Here is a 17052-nt window from a genome sequence, read left to right as displayed (position 1 = left end):
CTTTCATCCGGTCGACTAACGCTTGACGGCTCGGCGCGTCACACTCTCTCGCCTTGCCATACTCCCTGCGAAGTAACGATGGCGAAAATCACCGATGACGTTGCACTTTTTTTTTCCAACTTCATTCGTGCCGCGCGTGCTCTCTGCCAAGGAATTCAGAGTGCGCGTCAAAGCGGTTATCCAAATGCTGTTGTTGGTATTGGGCATGTTCTGTCATAATCTACTTTTGCCATCTTGCGTGATGCCGTCTATATACTGGACCACGAAGAAGAGTCGGGACGTTTTGCCGCCCGTTACTGCGTGGTCTCCTGCGAAGTCACCTCCGTAGTCGACTCAGATGCTGTGTCGGGAACCACCAAAGGAGTCGGAACCTCGACTATGGTTCCGGGACTAACGGGTTCCTCCTCCTCCTGCTTCTCCTTCTGGATCGACGCTGTTCCGAGACACTCTCCAACAGCAACCATCTCTTCGGCCAGTGCAGCTCCCGTATCCTCCGCGGCAACCGTTGCGGTATCCGTAGCTTTTGGCTTGGCCCTCAGTGACTTCATTTCCAGGCCCTCGCTGTCACTTTCCCTTCTCTCATGATCTTCAAACGAGAAGAGGTCCGATAGGTTGATGGCCAGGAAGGTCTTGGGAAGCTTAACTCTGCACACGGTTGTTAGCAAAGGAAGATCATTCAAGCGGGCACGCGGATAGGAGCAGCTCGCCACCGCGGGAAGTTTGTGGTAACTTACTGGTTAAACTTGGCTCGCAGCGTGCGGATCACATGCATCCAGTCTGCGTGAGGTGTCAAGCTGCGACGCGGCGCGCAGCTGATGCTGTGCTTGCTGTCGAGCTGCACGTCCAGGGGGTCGTAGACGTGGCATCCTGGACTGATGGTGATCCTGATGCTATACGCAAAAGTCTGCTCCTCCCCGCCTTCGGGGGCGTTGGAGGGCGTCTTGATCTCGGACTCGTACAGCTCGAAGCAGATCTGCGAGAGATAGTCAAGCTCGGGAATGGTGCTGCGCTTGATCTTCGTCTCGATGCCTCCTTCGAGAATGCAGTTGAGGAGGGTGTAAATGTGGGACTCTTTGGTGAAGTAGAAGAATGACTTTGCGTCATTGGATGCCTGCATTTCCTCCAAATCCTGGACAATCTCCTTGAGCAGCGGCAGCGACGTCAGGAGACCAATCTCCAGCTTTTCGCTATCAGAAATGCCGTACTCCTGTGGGCAGATAAAGTCGAAAAGAACTTTGGCGAGCTGATAGAGCTCCCGCAGCGGCTCGAACCGGGCATCCGTCTTGGCCTTGGTCTGGGTGGTGCCCTTGTACAGATGAAAGTATTGCTCGGGAGCGGCCTGCTCACCGTTGTGTCGTAAGCCATTCAGGAACGAACGACGGCGGAAGATGCGTCTGACGGAAGTCGAGCTCTTGCTCGCCTCACTCTTGTTATCCGCCTTGTCACTAGATCCCGAAACCTCCCGCTTGTCCTCTCTGGAGTCGAAGGACGCCTTCCCTTCCTCCGAAGTCTTTTCCGTGGCCTTGGTATCCTTGTCCTTGACGCCACCGTATTCTTCCTCTAGCATAGCCTTAGGCGGCGTGAAGACCCATTCCAGGAACTGCCGATTATGCAGAGCATCGAACTTCATCGTATCGTAAAGCTCGGAAATCTTGCTAGGATCGACCTTTTCTCCGTCACAAAACTCCGCGAAAAGCTTCTCCCAACGCTCCCGGAAAAGCTCCGCGTCTTCACCACAGCACCAACGCGTTTGAATAGTGTTGATCGCATTGGCTTGGGACAATGATGACGACGTTGAGCTAACGGATGTCGATACGTCTCCATTGTGCTTCTCAGAGCCAGGGTTGGTGATGTGGGTGTTGAGCGAAGCAACAGCGCTACCGTTGTTCAGCTTTGCGTAGTTGTGATGCATCACCCGACGATGGAAATTCATCAACTGGACCACACGGGTCTGTACCTCTGAAGGCTCTGGCATCTTGTCGGGCCAGGCAAATTGAGACGGTCTCTCGTTGCCCTTGCGCAGTAGACCCTTCAGCTTCTTCTTCACCTTGTCCATCTCATCCTTGGCAGCGTTGGAGTCATCGAGAAGGTCTTTGCGAATGGTAATGAAGTCCTCAGGAAGATCTTTGCGATCCAAGAAGGAAGACGCCCAGATCTGTGCACTAGTGGTGACACGACGCTCAGAACTGCTGAAAACATGAACCTCGTCGAGAACATCTCTGTTGAGCAGATTGAAGTCATTGCGCATGTTCTCACCCAGTTCCTGTGCTTGGTACCGTGCGGAGTGAGTCGGCTCGCCGCCCCATTTGACGATGAGCTGGAGTTTATCCAGAACAAGACTCTCTTCCGCCGCAGTGATGCGTGACATGGTAACACCAGAGAGTGAATCATGTCTTTTCGGCGCTTTCCGCGACGGAGAAGAGTTATCCGCCTTTGAAGCGCTGTCCTCAACTTCGGACTTTTCTGCGAAGTCGGTCTCAACGCCTTCTTTGAGTACCTGGTTTAGCTCGTCTCCAGAAGAAACTGCGACGTCTTCAGTCTTCTTCTTGCGGAACATGGGTTTGATCTGAACTTTTGTGCCCGCCCAGCCACCCTTCTTGACCAAAACGTTACGGAGGGATTTTAGCTTTTGACGATCCTCAACACCAGCCCTCATTGCAACGTCGACAGCTTGCAAGACGCTCGCCAAGGCCGCCTCGCCAATAAGAAGGACTTCCTCCTGATGTCCTTTCAGCAGCTCGATAAAAGGCTCTGTGTGGAAAGTGAACTTGTACTTTTGCTTCGGGGTACGGTCAGCATGGCGTATAACCGACACAATACCCTTAAGCTTCCAGGAGTGCTTCGGCGGTGGCGGAGCCGGCGCCTCCTCGGGTGGTGCGGGAACCTCGCCTTGCAGTGAGGGTGTCGCAGAGGGTGTTGCGCATGCTGTGGCGGATGGGACGCTTGCAACAGCCGGGTCTACGATTGGAGGCGGAGGCGGAAGTGTTGGACTGGTGCAGGAGCTGGTTACTGTCGATGCCAAAGTACTGTCTGCTTTTGGTTGAGGGGTGCTCGTGGGTATAGGTTTGGGCTCTGTTGGCTTCTCGGAGGCAGTCGACATGTTGCTCAGAGATTTGTTCTGAGTCGGCGGTGCGGATGCTGGCTGCGATTCCTTCTCCTTGCCTCGCGAAGCCAATGGATCTGTGATTTCCGAAGGAGACGGGGAAGGTGCAGGAGAAGTGACGCCGCCTCTTCTGAGTCTCTCTTTGACAAAGACCTCCTTCAGAATGCTGGCACAATGTTCGTAGTAATCGTCATTGTCCTTGACGAAACTCCAGCCATTGACGTCGATCACGTAACTCTTTCCTCCGGCTCTCAGGAAGTCAAACCCACAAACTCGCTGGCCAAAAGAGGTGGAAATCTTGCTGGCGATTTCCTTCTCTTCGGCGTTGAGACCGGTAACATATCGAAGCTCCTTGCCATGTGTGTTACGTCTCACAACGCCATCAACAACAGGGGATTTTCTCGTTTCGGCGTGGCAGTAGTTGGGCCCAACAGTGTAGGCTTTGACGTCTTCGGCGTTATCAACTCGCATGAACTTTTCGTAGATGTAGCTGTTCTCTGGCTCTAGAATAGCACGAGGAACGTTCAACTCCGGGTCGTATTCAGAACTCTTGTTGCCAATCTTGCGGAAAAGCCTGCGCGCACCACCACCTGTCGCTTTGGGAAAGTAGATGATGATGTTGTGGTCCTCACCACTGACAGGCTTCTCCACAAATGGCTTCTTGAGTAAAGCACCGTCGACGCTGAGAATGTCGCCGTCGTCCAGCAATTCAACCTTTCGAGGCAAGCGGTTGTAACCCAATTCCTCAGCGTCCAAGGCGATACCCGTAATATCTTTGATGTGCTTGGCCGTGTCTGGAGTCAGAATCGCGGGCCCACCATCGCGGTTCACCTCAATTCGCTTCGGGGTTGGCACATTGATGCGGTCCAAGATGTTCAGGCAGAGACGACGATCCCAAAGGATCTTTTGCATGGGAACATCGTTGACGCAGAACGGCTTTCTGGTCTTGACGTAGGCGATAGCCTTATCCAGTGGGAAGCCATCCGAGTAGAAGGAGATCAAATAATCGCTGAGAAAGTTTAGTGAGAGAACTACCGTAGAAGATTACCAAGCGGTTGGGCGCGACCGGAATGGCCATGGCCGCTTGAACGGGCCTGTTGTCGTCTGGAACGGAGCTATGCTGTTTCGGCTCACCGAGCCTTACGGTGCGGGAGGGCATACGAATTACTTACCAAATGGGCCAATTTTCAACCTCTGGTAGGAAAAACAATGTCAGCACAGTCCTCGTTTAAATTTCGTGGGTCTCCCTTTCTGCGCAATTTCTTCTGGTGGTGTTTTCCCTTCTCTTTGGTCCAGTGTATTTTCTTGCTTCCGTCCCATACCTACACATTTTCCAGCACAGGGTGTTGCTCTTACCTTCATCCAAGATGACTTTATCGCCAAATACCACCACATCGAACTCGCGATTCGCAATAAGACGGTTAAGAATGTTCCTGCTGGGTTTGCTCCGAGCCTTCACGTCCAACGCGCATACTCCAATGACACCCCAGGGAGCTGGCTTGACTGCAGGTGTATTAGAGTTTGTCGGAACACGTTGACGTGGCGCGCTTGTTTCTCTTGACTGACCCTCTTCTTTCTCCTTTCCGTTGTGATAGGGTCCTCGGTCGCTGCTGGGGCTGTGGCTACTGGCGCCCGTGCTTCCACTGAATCTCCGCTTGTTTCTACTACGGGATCGGGTAGGCTGGGGACGGTGGTGGTCACGATGAGGACGCTTAATCAGCTCGTGGTGGTTGTGGTTGTGGTTTTCGCGCGCCGTGAGGTTGTGGGTGCCCGATGCTGCGGTGGTGCCATTCTGTGCAGTGGACGAGGTGGTGACGGTGACGTTGGAGACCTCGGCGCCTGGCTGAGAGGCGTTCGTGACAGGCTTGCCGGACGACATGATTCCAGAAACCGAACGAGCAGCGCCGCCGTCAGAGCCGTTGGTAGAGGCGGCCGAAGATTGTGACTGGACTTGGCCAGGTGCAGACGAGGAAACGACGCCACGAGCCGAGGCCAGCGAGTATACAGAGAAAACGCTGGAGACGGAAGCGCGCTTATTGGGCTCCGATTCGGAAGAAAAAGAATTGCGGGTTGTGAGGGCGGGCTCCGGGAGGGGACGATATGGGGCGGTGGGATCTTGCTGGTGGCCGGGTCCAGCCATGAGGCGTGGGGTATCGGTTTGTTCGTCGGCGTCGGCGAACTGCAGAGCGGAGTCGCTCCAGGCCTCGAGAGAGTTATTGGATTCGCGACGGCTGCGGCAGAGACAGGATCGAGGACTCTTCAAGGGAACAGAAGAGGGTGGGGGCATGGAGAGGCTGGCGGTTGCGGAGTGGGCGTCGCTTGTTCCTGGCTCAGCATGTCTGCTCTTCCTGCTGGCGGAAGAGGGGAGATTGAGCGAGTGGGAGACAGAACGGCCGGGTCTGGATCGCAGAGGTAGGTCGGCAGAGGTGGACGTGTTGTTTACCGAGGAATGGGAAGGCGAAGAGGGCGGCTGTCCGAGAGGAGAGGCAGGCGTGGCAGCGGGAGAAGCAGGAGCAGCAAAGGAGCGAGCGCTATCTACAGATCGCCGGGTGTTAAAATTTGGTCGGTCCATGTTTCCAGAAGAGCAGCGACAAGATCAGACAGGACAGGCAGGATGGGGGTTGTTGCTGACTCGAGAGTTCTCGATTTTTGGACGCTAGAACCTTGCTGATTTTGCGTGCGTGGGCTTGAACTCTTTGTCCCGCGTGGCCAATGGTGCTCAGTGCGATGCAATGCGGCGACCCGGGCTGGAGCGACGAATTGACCTGACGATGACCCGGGGAGGTTTTAAAGCGCGACGAAGGTTCCTCGTGGGGTGATGAAGTCAGTGGCTACTGGCAGGTTTTCCTGCAAGGACGTTGGCCAGTAGGAAAAGTTGGAGTTGGAGAAGAAAGAGGTAAGCAATTGGGGTTCGAGGGCGTGCGGTTGCAGTTGCAGTCGCAGTCGCAGTCGCCGTCGCATCCAGACCAAAAAAGGTTGTTGGAGGTGCAGAGTGACAGCGTGACAGCAGGGAGAGGGAGCGACCAGACACCCGGAATTCCCCTTTCATTGGGCAGCAAAGGGAAGACGGAATTGCAACAGGGACCCTGCCTTGTCCTTCAGCTCAGCTCAGCTTGCCCAGGTTTATCATTATCAGGCCGAGGTAAAACCCCATGTAGGTATCTTTGCAAGAGGCGACGACGACGATATCCTGCTGCGAACGTGATGCACCCACCCACTGATTAAGACATTGCCGGCACACAAAAGGCAGCACCCGCCGCCCACGAATGCCAGCAGACGTGGAGGCCATTCTAGAAGCTGGCTGCCAAGATGGGAGGGCACACACGCACACTGAAAAACATGCAGCAAGGAGGGGCAGGGGCAATGGCAAAAAGTTCTAGACGTCGCAAAGACCACGCTGCAAGACCAAGGATGACGTTGTGTGGTCAAAACGACGCTTGTACCTAAGACACTTGCTTAGCGCTTCCGGCAGCCAGCGCCTGACAACACGAACTGCTTGCTAGGTACCTTATGCATAGTAACTACGCTTTCCGGCGAATCGCAATGCCGAACGCAGCGTTTGACACCTGCACTTCCATTGACGGTGCGGGTGCTTTTTGCAATTCGCTTTCTCCTAGTCGCCTAAGGTTGCCCAAAGACTGGACGAAATGACACCATGCCTTGCGAAATGCATGCCGTCGAGGCCACGGCCCAGCTGCTTAGTTACCATCTGAAGATTGTTGCTAGCATTCAACGGCCAGTACCAATTGAGCTGGAGAAAGTCGTCAGTATCAGGGGCAGTCGTTTCTATTACCACATGGAATATCAATCCGTGCCAGGATAGGTTCACCGAGTCTTCACCGCCAGTGAAGCTGCCAATGCCTCCTGACTGCAGCCAGGCGCTGAATACAGACTGGCCCGACAGAGCACAGTGTTCAGTTTCGTGGACTCTGAGAGCCATGCTTCGTAAGCCTTTCAAGAGACGAACACTCAATAACACACGGTGATTTGAAATTGTATAATTGACTACCAAACGAAGTTGATAGCTTATGCATCAGTCCATCAGAATTGATCCTGCAATAGTGGCCCGGTTCTGCGGAATCGCTCCGGTATCCGGCCCCAGCAATCCGGCGGGGGCGGGGTGGCCCGGCTGAAAGTCGGCAAAACCACCCCTTGCATCTGATAAGATAAGGATCGAAAAAGTTGCTCGGCCGCGACTGGAGATTTTTTCGACGTGCTCGACGACCGCATCCTGGAGCTCCGTGTCCAAGTAACGTGTAGTTCCACAGCCGCAATGCCTCATTCGGAGCCAGCAGAAGGACCTCTGGTCAAGCGACAAAAGCGCGATGTCGCTCCCAAGGCCTCTTCGGCTTTGCGCCAGTCCTCACGCATCTTCGCTCCCTTTCGCGTAAGCCCCCTTCGTCGCCGTCGCCGTCGCGACCAACGCCGTACCATCAATTCCTTCTCCGGCTGACTCTCATTGTCCTAGACCGTCGGCCTGGTGTCTCCCACAAACACGCCGTTTACATCGATCCCCATGGGAAAGACGACTTTCCAAATCACTACCTCTGTCGGCCGAGCCTTGCAGACATACGACCTCAAGAGAGGTCTCAACCTGATTTTCGTCACTCGCCCCCAGACCCCCGCCGATATTACCGCCACGCTCGCTTGGAAGGACAAGGTTTTCGCAGCTTGGGGCGATGGAAGGACCGGTGAGAAGCAGGGTCTTTGGGCCTACAAGCGAGGCAAGAAGGTCGACGAGCTCGAGGTTCCTGCCGACCTGAACGAGCCCATTCAGAAGATCCTGATCTTCGGCTCGTGGATTGTTGGATGCGCCTTGACGAGGCTCGAGGTTTGGAAGTCGGAAACCATGGAGCACTACACTACCCTCCACACCATGGCCAGTGCCAACGGTGGCAACGAAATCACGGGCGGCGTCACCAACATGCCCACGTATCTGAACAAGGTCTTCGTCGGCCGAAAGGACGGCTGGGTCGAGATCTGGAACGTCAGCACCGGCAAGCTGATCTACACCGTTCTCCCCCCCAGCCCGGAATGTGGTGCCGTCACCTGCCTCGAGCCCTCTCCCGCGCTTTCTCTCCTTGCGATCGCCTACGCCAATGGCACGTTGGTCATCCAGAATATCCTGACCGACAAGCCCATCATTCAGCTCAAGGCTGGTCACGAAGACGAGCCGGTCACGTCAATCTCCTTCAGAACCGACGGCATGGGAGCAGGCCATGACGGCAGGAAAGATGGTGTCATGGCTACTGCGACGGCCGCGACTGGAGACGTCACATTTTGGGATCTGAACAACGGAGGCCGTGTCATGGGTGTCTTGCGGAGCGCCCACAACCCGCCATCTGAGGACGGACCTCTTGTTCGTGGAGGCATCAGCAAGATCGAGTTCCTGCCCGGCCAGCCGGTCGTTGTCACCAGCGGACGCGACAACGCTTTGAAGACCTGGATCTTCGATGAGACCCCCTTCTCAGCCGTCCCCCGCATCTTGCACCAACGCAGCGGACACGCCGCTCCCGTCAAATGTTTGCAGTTCTTGCCCTCAGACTTTGACGGCGCCGACGCCGGCAACAAGTGGCTTCTCAGCGGTGGTCAGGATCGCAGTCTATGGGGATGGAGTATGCGTCGCGACGGTCAAAGCACCGAGCTCAGTCAAGGAAACATCCGCAAGCAGGCGAAGAAGGCCGGTATCCTGTCTTCAAAGGCTCTTGCGCGAGGACCCACTACGACTCTCGAGGACCTCAAGGCTCCCGAGATCACGGCCATCGCCAGCTCTCTGAACCGCGACGGTGGCATCGGTGCTTTGCCCGGCAACCACCCGATCTGGCAGAAGCGCAGGGATAACAAGAAGCAGCAGGATGCCGAGGTCAGTGGCATGACCGGCTGGGAGAGTGTTGTCACCGCACACAAGGACGACGCCTGGGCGCGAACCTGGTTCTGGGGTCGCAAGAAGGCTGGCCGTTGGGCATTCCCCACAGGCGACGGTTCCAACGTGTCTACTATCGCGATGAGCCCGTGTGGTACCTTTGCCTTGGTTGGTTCAGTGGAGGGTGGTGTCGACATGTACAACTTGCAGTCCGGACTTCACCGCCAGCGGTTCCCTTCCAAACTCACTCCTGCGCAGGCCAGGCAAATGAAGCTGCAGCAACTGAAGCAGGCGGACAACATCGTCCAGCTTCAGACCGAGGTGGACAGCGGTTTCGCCCCGGGCACCGGCAGGCATACGAAGGCCGTAACCGGCATCGTCGTCGACAACCTGAACAAGAACGTCATCACGTGCTCGCTGGATGGCAAGGTCAAGTTCTGGGACTTCCTCACAGGCAAGCTGCTGCACCAAATCAACTGGGCCCCGATGGCCGCCATCACGGGGTGCAGGTACCACGCCGCGAACGATCTGATGGCCTTCGCCTGTGATGACAACTCCGTCCGCGTCGTTGACCTCGAAACCAAGAGAACCATCAGAGAGTTCTGGGGCTGCCAGGGCGCCATCAACGACTTCTGCTTCTCCAACGACGGCCGCTGGATCATCGCGGCCTCCCAGGACTGCGTCGTTAGGATATGGGACCTCCCGACCAGCCACCTCATCGACGCCATCCGCCTCGAGAAACCCTGCACCGCGCTCGCCATGTCCTCCTCCGGCGAGTACCTCGCTGCCACGGTCGAGAACGAGCTCGGCGTCGCCATCTGGACCAACAAGTCCCTCTTCACACACGTCTCGACGCGCCAGATCTCAGACAAGGAGGCTGCGGTGCTCTCCTGCCCCACAACGTCCGGCGAAGGCAACGAGGGCCTGTTGGAGGCCGCCTTCGAGGACGACGCCGGCGCCGAGGACGAGACTGTCGTCGCGCCCAGCGTCGACCAGCTCAGCGCCGACCTCACGACGCTCAGTCTGGTGCCCAAGAGCCGCTGGCAGACCCTGCTCCATCTGGACCTCATCAAGCAGCGCAACAAGCCGACAGAGGCGCCCAAGGCCCCGGAAAAGGCGCCGTTCTTTTTGCCGTCCGTCGGCGCTGGCAAGCAGGCTGCCAACCAGATCGAGGGCGCCGCCCCTGACGCCGAGGGCGCGAAATCAAAATCACGCATCACCAAGCTGGAACGTGGCCGGCTGCAGGAAGTGTTTACCAGCAAGCTGATCGACGGTGCCGCTTCAGGCGACTGTAAGACTTCCCCTTTCTGACCTTTCAGGACACGGATCCAACTAACTTTGTCCCAGTCGACGACTTCATCACCCACCTCAAGACCCTCTCCCCTTCCACAGCCGATCTCGAGCTCCGCTCCCTCAGCCCTGAGGACGGTGGTCTCCTGAACTTCATCCGCGCGCTGACGAGTCGCCTCGCGGCCCGTCGCGACTACGAGCTTGTGCAGGCGTGGATGACGGTGTTTTTGAGGCTGCACTTCGACTTGGTCATGGCCGACCCTGCGCTCCTCGAGGCACTGGGCGAGTGGAAGGCTCTGCAGGAGAAGGAGGCCGGTCGCCTTGATGACCTTGTTGGATACTGCAGCGGTGTCGTTTCCTTCCTCAGGAGTCCCCGGACATGAGGTGGTCAGATGTGTATATGAGCTAGGGGGATGATGAGGGGCGGAAATCATGACAGCAATGGATCGAAGAGGAGGAGTCGGGGGGGGGGGGGCGCGGGGGGGGCAGAGCGTGTGTGCAGATAGGCATGCTTTTTGATAGAATACCCAGAGAGTTCCAAGGGCATTGTCTTCGTCCTCGTGAAAGTTGTCTTTGCCAAAACATTTGACTCGGCCTTGCATCATTTGCTTTGGCTACGCTGACGGGCGCTCAACATATTGTCTTTTCGATTCCAACTATTTTCGATTACGTTACACTTTGAGCACCTACCTCACCCATACTTTCAAACTAATCTACAGCAAAGCTATCAAGGCAATGAGAGAAGCCACAGTGACGGCAAACGCAGCTCTGCTAATCTCCGCTGTGCTCGACGCTCCGTTGGGGTTACCTGAGGCAGAGGGAGTAGCTCCAGTCGTGCCAGTGCCGCTACCACCGCCGCTTCCACCACTGGCGCCGCCGCCGCTCCCACCTCCCGTACTCGTCTGGCTCGACCAGTACGTCTGATTCCACTCCTGGTAAGACAAGCTCGAGTTCAGCCTCAGAACCAGATCCGTATCATCGGCCGTCACCTGCGCCGTCGACATCATCCCGTTCCAGCAGTGCTTCGCGAAGCAGTCCTGGCACTGCTGCGGCAGCGCCATCCCGAGCCGCGCGAGACTGCCGCGGATGGTCGCGCAGGCGAGGCAGGCGGGCCATGCGGCGTCGATGGTGCCGTTACCGTAGGTCGCGAGCTGGAAGGCGTTGTCGACGGTGAGGTCGAACTCGTTGTCCGTGAAGGAGGACTTGGTGTACGTGTAGTTGATGTAGCCGGACCAGGGGGAGTTGGGCAGGTAAAGGACGAGCGGGGTCGGGGCTGTGTCGTTGCAGCCGAAGAAGGTGGGCTGTCTGGTCATGTTCATGGTGATGAGGGTGTTGACGTCGGGGACCTTGGGGAAGGGGATGTTACCCTGGGCGGCGGACTGGGCGGAGTTGACGAGGTTCGTGCCGTTGACCCAGTTGTACATGAGCGAGTCGGAGGAGGCCTCGTAGACGATGACGAGGTCGACTTGGCGTTCGGGGATGATGAGGGGTCGGATCGGGTTGGTCTCGCCCGCCATACTTCCATCAAGCTGTGGTTGTTAGATTGCTGCTGGTGCTAAGTCTCTCAGGGATTGATATTGACATACCAGAAGAAGGTTATCAACGTTTTGCATGGCTGGGTTCATGTTCTCGAAGGGGTTCGGGTACGTAGCCCATAGCGAGTCGTTGAACGACTGGTTGAAGTTTTGGGCGGTATTGATGACAAGCTCAACTTCACCGTTCCCCTCCTTTCCAGGAGGCACTGTGATGTTGTTCGAAGCCGTCTGTCTGCTCTCCAGCTCTCGCTTCGCAAACGTCGGGACGCCATACCAGTCATCGATGAACCAGGCATCAAAAGCATCAGCCGTAGACCCCTGCAGGAAGGTGTACTTGTCGAAGCCCATCACACACTCGCTGCTGTTCTGCGCCGTCCCGTTCGACATGGACGTGCCGAGGTACATGGTTGGCATGAACGCCTGCACTCTGCCACCGCGCCAGCTTCCGAACTCGAACGGCGTGACTTCGTAGGAAGTGAGGTTGAAGCCATTGGTGGCGTTGCGGCCGGGCCACATGATGTTCTGGATGCTAGGCGACTGGCCTGGGATGACCTCGGAGAGGGCAAGGATGGGCATTGGCGCCTCTCCGCGGGAGAAGACGGTGTTCTGAGCCGTGAGATCGGAGAAATTGCCGTATGTCTTGTTCTCTGGCAGATAGACGGCCCAGAACTTTCCAAAGGCATCAGCAACGGAGACGGGGAGGCCTTGCTCCGCCTTTGCGCCCATATCCTCGAAGATGTCCTGAAGGTATTGGTCCTGGTTGTCATCCTTGCCCTTGGTGTAGTCGACGGTGAAGTTGATCGCCTTTCTGAGTTCTGCGATGGAAACGAAGTCGTTGGCGGCACTGGTAGTCATACGTCAGTCACCACAGAAATGAGAGAGATAGGGAAGCCTCACAGGGTGCTGACTGTGAGAGCTCCTCCGCCACTAAGACCAGTAATGTACGACAAGACCTGCGTCAAACCACCCGTTTTGGCCTGCACCGCAGCTGGGTTGCGAGCGTCAAAGGCCTGCCAGATGCCGAGACCGCCGACACCCGACTGCGTGCCTCCTCCCGAGACGGAAAGGCCGACAACGGGGTAACTTGTGGTGTTGAGCTTCTGGATGTAGTCCTGGACGTTGAAGCCGTCGATGTTGGCCAACGTCAGGTAGCTGCTCAGCGCCGGGATGACCTTTTCGCCGCGGCTCGCTTTCCATGACGACTCCGGCTTTGAAAGTCCCTGGACCACATTAGAACATGTGTCACCGTCACGTTCGGATAACGTACTTCTGAAGCAGCTCTCACTCGCAGGCCGTCAGGGCATTGGCCGTAGACGGGCGCGTACGGATCCTGCTGGGAATCGTCGTCCTGAGCGCAGGCGAGTGCTGCGCCGAGCAGGGTGCTCGCGAGGAGACAGCGGTTCGATGTGAGATGCATGCTGAGCAGTCCTCCCCAAGCTGTCAAAGTACAGACACAGATGGAACGAGGCAGCTTTTCTCCCTTCTCTGGGGATGGCCTCTGGTTTTATCCCTCCATCTTGAGAATTGCAGCTGCGTTCGTGTCTTGCAAAAGCTTGCTCGGAAGCGCTGCCCAGCAGCATGCGGGGAAGCTTGCTACAGCTCTGACGAAGACGGCTAGACGGAGATCTGGTGGTGAGAGGCGCATTCTCGGAGCCCTCGCCGGAGCCTTGATCTTTGTGGAACTTGGGGGCTGAAGCTTGCCCCCTGCGAGCTGTCAGATCTGGGGCTGAGCGCGCGAGTGCGCCTGCCCAATGAGACCGTCGACGTTGGCCGGATCGAGCTAGGTTGCACAGAGCCACCGCGTGTCATTTGGAACGGAATCCCATGAACCCTTTGCAGGGCAAGTAGCTGTTAGAATAGGACGACAGGTACTTCTTGGGAACATATCACAAGCACCTTGGTTGATGATCGGCTGCAGTCGATTTCATCTGAGAGATGATGTTGCAATTGGCAGGTTAAGGCATGCAAGACTGAGAATTACCGGGAGAAGCTGACACATGCAGGTTGGGTTCGACAACAGCGTGCCTTTTGAGCTCTTGCTGTTCTTTCCGGGAGCTACTACTAAGTCTCCGATCGACGATCTCGGTTCATTCCTGCCAACCACTACAAGAACCTTGTTCCTGGACCTAGAGCTCATAAACCCCGACTATGTTGGGGATTGCTTTCAAGAGTGGCTTGGTGCAGTTTTAGAGGGTTGCTGCGGCTGCAGCGAGATTCTGTTTCCATGCTTGCGGGGTTGCGTACTGTTGCATGCGTCGATGGCTGCTGTGGCTTGGTCGCATTGAATTCTTGGAATGCGCCTGGTTGATATGGCTTATTTTGATGCAGACGAGCAAGAATGATCCATGCCGTCCTAGAAATTGAGAAGAATTGTATTTTCTATTTGTGCTTTCCGTTCGCTGAGAATCGACCATGGCCCGCGGTTCGCATTGGTGGTTATGCAGAAGCAGGGTTCCGTGTACTGCGTATGTCCGTCCGTCTCCAACGTGAACGTGTTAGTGGCACAGGCAACTCAATGACTAGTATCCGCTTCGTCCGATGTCTAATTGACCTGTCAAGACATGAAAGTCCAGCCTACGACTCGTTTGTCGCCCGAAATCGTCCATCCCCAACAGTACTGAGTCGTAGCTTGACATGTGTCTTTGGAAGAGTGAATTAACCCCAGAAACAACGGCACCTTCCCGTCCTTTGCCGCCAAGGTACTTTCGGACCCACTTTCGATGACAAGGCCCCACTGACGCCATTTCCACCGCATTCATGTACGCTCTGCGTCCCTGCATCGTCACAACACATCCTGGTCACTGCCAGATCAGGGTTCGGGCCTCGTGGCGCAACGGTAGCGCGTTCGACTCCAGATCGAAAGGTTATCCGTTCAAATCGGGTCGGGGTCATTTCTTTTGCCTTTTGCAGAGGCTGTAGATGTTTCTTTTTGCTCTGGAAGTATGTTGAGATGGTGTTGTTGACGTACAGGATTTGGTGAGCGATTTTTGCGGGTGCGGGGTGAGTACGTGGTAGGACAAGCCGGCCGGGGTAAAATAATGACCGAGACATGCTACCCGTCTGAAATCAGGTTGCTGGCTCTCTTTTTCGAGACGAGAGTCTTGATTCTTGTTGGTGTATCACGCGGTGTTAGGCCTGCTGCCTCGCCGGTGAATTGCGTGTGGCAAGGGCCATCACTGGTCTAGGCTTTCAAGCATGGCCTTGCCAGCATGAACAATCACTCTGAGCTCTCGCGGACTCTTGTGTGTTGATATATTGTTGCGGATACCGTGGTGAAATTGTGCACGATATGGTCTTGTTGTATGTCGACTGACAGGTTTCCACTTGGGGAAGGCACTGCCTTTGGGACCTTCTCCATAAACAGCAACCGCAGGACAGGGAAACCATTGCAATTACAGATATTCTCGCGTCTATTCATCATCAACGTCTCGTTCATGAAACATCTAATGTCTACTCTTTAAGTCTACTGTATCATATTTTGCCACTCTTTTGGTCTTTCCCTCCCTAGTTGAAGTTCTCCCGGAACACACCCAACGCCACGGCTTTCCTTCGCAACGTCGACTTCACATGCCCGTTGACACCCTCTACCGGCCCCCTCTCAAACGTGAACACCTCCTTAACACCAAGACTCTCGAGATAGTCCAGGTTGCGCTTGTAATTCGTCGCGACCTGAGCGATGCCATGGCTGTCGTCAGAGAACGTGAACTCACCCCCCATCTCGAGCCATTTCTGCAAAATTCAAGTCAGTAAACCTCAACCCTGATACCGCCCCGGATAAGCAGCACTCACCTCAGCAATGATCCGACAAGGATACGGCTCCGCAAGGCCCTTCCTCAACGCGCTGCTGTTACACTCCAACAAGCCCCCATACCCCTTCACCACCTCCAGGTTCCTCACGACCCTCTCCCACACGCCCTTCCATTTCCTCACATCCCGCGCGGGGTCCTCGCTCATCAGGCGGATCAGGTCAAAGTGGCCCACCACCTTGGGCTCCAGCGCCGTGAGCATCTCGTGCTGCTGGTCGTAGTACCGCTCGTACATGCGCTCCTCGCACCCGCCGGCCGTCTTCATCGCGTCGACGTACATCTCGCGCGAGTAGTCGATCGGCACCGCGTTGACGTGGTGCAGCGAGCCAATAAAATAATCCACCGCCGGGTGCGCCGCGAGCGACCTGATAAAAGGCCCGTACGCGGGGCGGTACCACTCGCCCTCGAAGCCGATGAGCAGGTCGATCTGCCCCGCGTACTTCTCGCGCAGGCGCTGCGCCTCGGCAAGGTAGGCGTCGTGGCGCGGGGCGAGGACCGCGAGGGCCGCGGCCGGGTCGCCCTCCTCGAGCTCCTCCGGGTAGAGGTCCGCCGTCTCGAGGCGCGGCATGTGCTCCGTCAGCCCCATGGTCTTGTAGCCGATGCCGATGGCGTGCTGGATGATGGACTCGAGCTGGTCCTTGGCGTGGCCGGGGCAGAACTGCCCCGAGTGGGAATGCATCGTGAACGCCATGTTGTCGGCTCTGGAGTGGGTGTTGGTGTTATGTATTATGTGTAAGTGAAGACCACGACGGGTGCGACGTTGAGGTAGGTGTGAGATGAGATGAACCGGAGGGCGGCCGAGGTGAATGAGTCAAGGGTATGACGTCTGCAAGTCTGCGAGACACAGTTGGGGTAAAAAGAAGTTCAAGGGAGAAAGATTTCATCTGAGAAGAACCGCGGACAAGTTTATCAAGCTCGACTGCCAGGTACCGAGATGGCTCTTGGAAAAGGTCGAACAAGTGGCGCGCAAGGCGTGTGTAATCGCCAATCAATGGTTGACAAGAGGCCAGGACTTCCTTCGTTCCCACGAGTCACTGCGGCGGGATGCAACATGCCCCTCCAGAGCCCGAAGCCGCTTTGCTGCATGGTCACTGAAAATATTTTCCCCACTGGACTGGAACCTTTTCGGGCCCCGACGGGTGGCCGTAGCAAATCACTGACGCTGGCACGTCCACGTTTGACGTGCAGGAATTCCCAGCACCCAGATCCCTCCCGCATGCCAAGCTTCGCGTGTCCGCGGGGATCGTTGCATGTCACGCTGATTGCTGCATGGGCACTTTTGTCTGGCTCTTTAGGTGCTTGGGTGCATCTGGTGACATTTCATTTCCTCTCCTTGCGAAAAAGTCGAGGTGCTTATTACAAGTAGCGTACAAGAATGGTAACTCTAGACCAGGACAAAAAAGACCAACTCGGGACGGTGGGAGGGTATCATGACAGGCAGACTCGAAGCCTGCG

General features: G+C 56.3%; 4 protein-coding genes and 1 non-coding gene across 5 annotated transcripts; 2 read left to right on the top strand and 3 right to left on the bottom strand.

Moving 5' to 3' along the window:
• Positions 1–293: 293 nt before the first annotated feature.
• Positions 294–5390, bottom strand: COL26b_002761 (uncharacterized protein; the record flags this gene model as incomplete). The annotated part of the gene is made up of 3 exons (XM_053175669.1): positions 294–645; positions 735–4134; positions 4460–5390. The coding sequence occupies 3 exons, from the start codon at positions 5388–5390 to the stop codon at positions 294–296; spliced, it is 4683 nt and encodes a 1560-aa protein (XP_053040378.1).
• A 1986-nt stretch (positions 5391–7376) lies between these two features.
• Positions 7377–10639, top strand: COL26b_002760 (uncharacterized protein; the record flags this gene model as incomplete). The annotated part of the gene is made up of 3 exons (XM_053175668.1): positions 7377–7490; positions 7572–10257; positions 10314–10639. The coding sequence occupies 3 exons, from the start codon at positions 7377–7379 to the stop codon at positions 10637–10639; spliced, it is 3126 nt and encodes a 1041-aa protein (XP_053040377.1).
• Positions 10640–10969: 330 nt separating this feature from the next.
• Positions 10970–13208, bottom strand: COL26b_002759 (uncharacterized protein; the record flags this gene model as incomplete). Its single annotated transcript, XM_053175667.1, has 4 exons — positions 10970–11785; positions 11843–12635; positions 12689–13011; positions 13059–13208. 4 exons carry the CDS (start codon positions 13206–13208, stop codon positions 10970–10972), a joined length of 2082 nt encoding a protein of 693 aa, XP_053040376.1.
• Positions 13209–14610: 1402 nt separating this feature from the next.
• Positions 14611–14682, top strand: COL26b_002758. Its single transcript has one exon. It is a non-coding gene; the product is annotated as a tRNA-Trp (tRNA).
• Positions 14683–15295: 613 nt separating this feature from the next.
• On the bottom strand, positions 15296–16288 carry COL26b_002757 (uncharacterized protein; the record flags this gene model as incomplete). Its single annotated transcript, XM_053175666.1, has 2 exons — positions 15296–15520; positions 15581–16288. 2 exons carry the CDS (start codon positions 16286–16288, stop codon positions 15296–15298), a joined length of 933 nt encoding a protein of 310 aa, XP_053040375.1.
• Positions 16289–17052: the final 764 nt, after the last annotated feature.

This window comes from Colletotrichum chrysophilum (genome assembly GCF_026319265.1).
Source record: "Colletotrichum chrysophilum strain AFK26 chromosome Unknown scaffold_14, whole genome shotgun sequence".
NCBI lineage: Eukaryota > Fungi > Ascomycota > Sordariomycetes > Glomerellales > Glomerellaceae > Colletotrichum > Colletotrichum chrysophilum.
This window is presented reverse-complemented; position numbering and strand designations above follow the sequence as displayed.